A 3,585-nucleotide genomic window follows, 5' to 3' on the forward strand; every position below is an offset into this window, starting at 1 on the left:
AAACAAAGATGAAAAAACTGGATTGACACAAAGTGAAGTGACCAGGTCACTAATGTTTTCATAGTAAAAATGTTTCTTCCTCCTAAAAAGTAAAAACTGATTCAAAAATCCGGACGTCTCTCTTTCCGAGCCTCCCTGAACGCCTCACAGCAGCAGATTAAAAGAGAAAGCAACATTCTCTCTTTCCTGATTGGCCAGCCCTTATTAGGCTCCTCCCACCGCTCCAAAAGTAAAGCAGCAGCTTCAGTCCGGTTCACTGAAGGGGGGGGGGGGTCAAACAAACTCTAAAGGCTGCTGGAGAACCACTGATGACCAGCAGGGCGGCGCCGTCACAGCGTCGCTTCCTGATACAGTCTGTGATGTCACTTTGAGGTTTCTGTCCCGGAGATCGTAGTTTTCCTACCGATGCAACAAAAGCAGAAACCCCGTTTTGGTCCGACCTCCTCGGGCCTTCGTCAGAACCAAACAGAACCCGGATCCTCCAGGCTTCTGCGGACACTACAGGAGTTCTGATGGACTCGTAGAGGTGGTGAGGCCGGGGTCAGAGAACCAGGACCGGATCAGTCCTCAGGACGACCGGCGGCGTCCGTCACACCCTGACCAGGAAGTCGATGCCGAGCGAGGCGGGGATGTGCAGCGCGTCCAGACTCAGAGCGGACGGCGCGTACGGGAACAGAACCGGGTAGGTGAACTTGGTGTCCACCAGGAGCTGGGGTGGGTCGTTCCTCTCCTGGAGACGGTTCTGGGCACAGAGGAGAGCAGAGGTCAAACAACCGTAACCATGGCAACCCTCCTCCCCCCCCCCAGGAAACCCACCTGGATGTTTCTGATGAAGGAGACGGTCACCCGCTCCTCGAACTCGTTCAGAGGCGTGTACAGGTTCAGGATCTTCACGATCTGCAGGGGGACACATCAGAGCGTTACTGGAGGACACCAGAGCCGACCCGGTTGTTGGTTCCGATCCACATCGTGCTCAAAAGCAGGATCAGACCTCCACCAGACTCTGAGGTTGTTGTGGTTCTGGAACCTTCTCTGCAGTTTTCTTGATTAAGTTTCTGTTCCTGAAACTTTCTGCTTCCATCACTCCTGCACTTCTCTGCCCTGACCACCGGGGGGCGCAGTCTCTGCCTCGTTACTGCGCAAGTCTCACATCTTAATGGATAAAGCTGACCCCACCCCCCCACCCTCTGACCAGGTCACAGCTACTGACATCAAAGAGGAACAAGCCCCACCCACTGGCATTTCTGTAGGAAGTCTGTTGTAAATGAAACAGGAAAGTTGTGCGGCGGCGGAGCGGCGAGCACCTGCTGCATGGTGAGCGCCGTGCAGAGCGAGCAGATGGCCTCGGCGTCCTGGGTGGTCTTCTTCTTGACCTGCAGCAGCTGCGCCGCCTGGATGATGGGCTCCAGCGTGGCGGCGGCTTTGCTCTGGAACAGGTTGTTGGCTCTAAGCCACTCCTCCATCTGGCTGGTGTTGTACCTGAAACCCAGATGGCAGCGTCACTGCCCGCCACATGAGGGCGCCGCCGCCACCACCGGCTATGATGTCACCGTCTGATTCAGGGCTGCACCCCTCTCCCTCCGTGACGGGGCGGCGGGGTACCTGAGCTGCATGCCGGTGCTCCAGGAGCAGACGTCCTTGCGCAGCAGCAGGTTGTTGAGCGTGACGGCGTTGACGCAGCTGAACAGCTGCCGCACCACCTGGCCGATGATCTCGGGGTCCAGCCCGTGCTCCTGCATGACGGCGTGGAACTGCCCCAGCTGCCGGATCAGCGCCTCCAAGGTGTAGCTGGTGGGGCCGTCCTCGGTGTCCATGCTGTGCGAGCGGTTCCGGTATCCCATCGGCTTCACGCCCGCCAGGCTGGGGATGCTCTCGCTCTCCAACATGGCCGACACTGTGGAGGAGGCGGAGTCAGAAACAATCGGCTGATGGACACTACCGTTCAGAAGTTAGGGGTCATTCAGACATTATCGTGACATTTTCTCCACCGTTTGTCCAGCCAAGTTTCTCTGAGAAATGTTTTACGGACAGTAGACGGAGGTTACCTGCAGGGTTATGAGGACAAACGTTCGGACGCTGCCCTCCGTCAGAGGGCGGGGTAATGCACACTCCATACAGCCTCACCAGGGGCAGGGCACCAGGACCACCCCATCCCAGGAAGGGAAGTGAAATAATTACAATAACATTTATCTTCATTTAATTTCAAGGGGGGCATCCAATTTGGATCCCTGTCAGCTGTTCCCCGGGGAGGAGTTGGTTAGGTTTAGGGCCCACCCCCCCGGGGAAGGGTTAAGTTTAGGGGTTCTGGACCGGGTTAGGATTAGGAGAACCTCCTCTGGGAGGGATGCTAATCCAGGGGGTGAAGGTCAGGCGCTCATTGAGGCCGTGTGGGGAGAGTGTGTCCAGCCTGGTGATCCAGATCTTCTCAGCCCTCTTCCTCTGGGCCTGGCTCCAGTGTGGATTGCACTCCAGCACTGAGGCCCGGACTGACTCCCAACCATGGGCCAGGAAGTGCTGGACGAAAGTCTGGAGGGTTTTTAGTTGACCCAAAATGTTACGTTTGTGGCCCTGGAAGCGCTGGTGCTACCTCCTCCCCGTCTCCCCCACATACTTATTGCTGCAGTTCTTACATGATGACGTTCACACAGTTGGAGGAGTGGACCGACGCTCCAATGGGTGATTGGAAAACCTGCTTTGTTTTGTTGTTCAGGATCCAAGGTAATTGTTTGAACTCAGGAATTGCATTTGTAGAGTCGGGATTAACAGTAGAGGGGAGTTTTGCCCTCACTAAGTGGTCTTTGAGGTTTTTATTTTTCCGAAATGCAGCAATAAGTCGGAGGTCCTGTCCAAGCTGAGAGTTGATAGTTGTCTTGAAGTGAGTTTTGATTTTTTGGATTAATTTGACGGATGGGCTGCACGGTGGCGCAGTGGTTAGCGCTCTCGCCTCACAGCGAGAAGGCCCCGGTTCAACTCCCGGCTGGGACCTTTCTGTGTGGAGTTTGCATGTTCTCCACGTGCATGCGTGGGTTTTCACCGGGGACTCCGGCTTCCTCCCACCGTCCAAAAACATGCTTCATAGGTTCATTGGTGACTCTAAATTGTCCCTAGGTGTGAATGTGAGAGTGAATGTGTGTGTGATTGAAGCCCTGCGACAGACTGGAGACCTGTCCAGGTGAACCCCGCCTTCACCCTTCAGTAGCCGGGATAGGCTCCAGCACCCCGCGACCCGAAAGGGACAAAGAGGTCAGGAAAATGGATGGATGGAATTTGACGGATGATTCGGAGTAAGTGGTCACGAATGGGATGGCAGGTGACATCTGGGGGGGGTTTGGTTGCAGATATGTTTTCAGGACGCCTCTGAGGAAGGTTCTGGTGTACCCTCTGCTGGACAGGGCTGAACAGAGCGTTCCAGTCGCCTGCAGGAAGTCCTCCCTCTGGGTGCAGATCCTGTGGAATCTCAGCAGTTGGGACTTTACCAAGCCTCTGAAGGTGTGTTTTGGGTGGTAGCTCTCCTTGTGTAGGAGAGCATGTGTGTCAGTGTCTTTGAAATAAACTTTAGTGTCCAGGATGTTGTGTGTGTAGAAT

General features: G+C 55.2%; 1 protein-coding gene across 1 annotated transcript in view; it reads right to left on the reverse strand.

Annotated features, from left to right (window-relative positions):
• Positions 1-116: 116 nt before the first annotated feature.
• The window catches only part of myo5b (myosin VB), a 28,509-nt gene continuing 25,040 nt past the window's right edge, over positions 117-3,585 (reverse strand). Inside the window, exons 36-39 of the mRNA XM_024298650.1 lie at positions 1,603-1,894; positions 1,305-1,479; positions 817-897; positions 117-742 (exon numbers count right to left, since the gene is read on the reverse strand). Of these exons, the coding sequence (XP_024154418.1) occupies positions 590-742; positions 817-897; positions 1,305-1,479; positions 1,603-1,894 (701 nt within the window). The 3' untranslated portion in view covers positions 117-589. The remainder of the gene's footprint in view (positions 743-816; positions 898-1,304; positions 1,480-1,602; positions 1,895-3,585) is intronic.

Source organism: Oryzias melastigma, linkage group LG12, assembly GCF_002922805.2.
Source record: "Oryzias melastigma strain HK-1 linkage group LG12, ASM292280v2, whole genome shotgun sequence".
Classification (NCBI taxonomy): domain Eukaryota; kingdom Metazoa; phylum Chordata; class Actinopteri; order Beloniformes; family Adrianichthyidae; genus Oryzias; species Oryzias melastigma.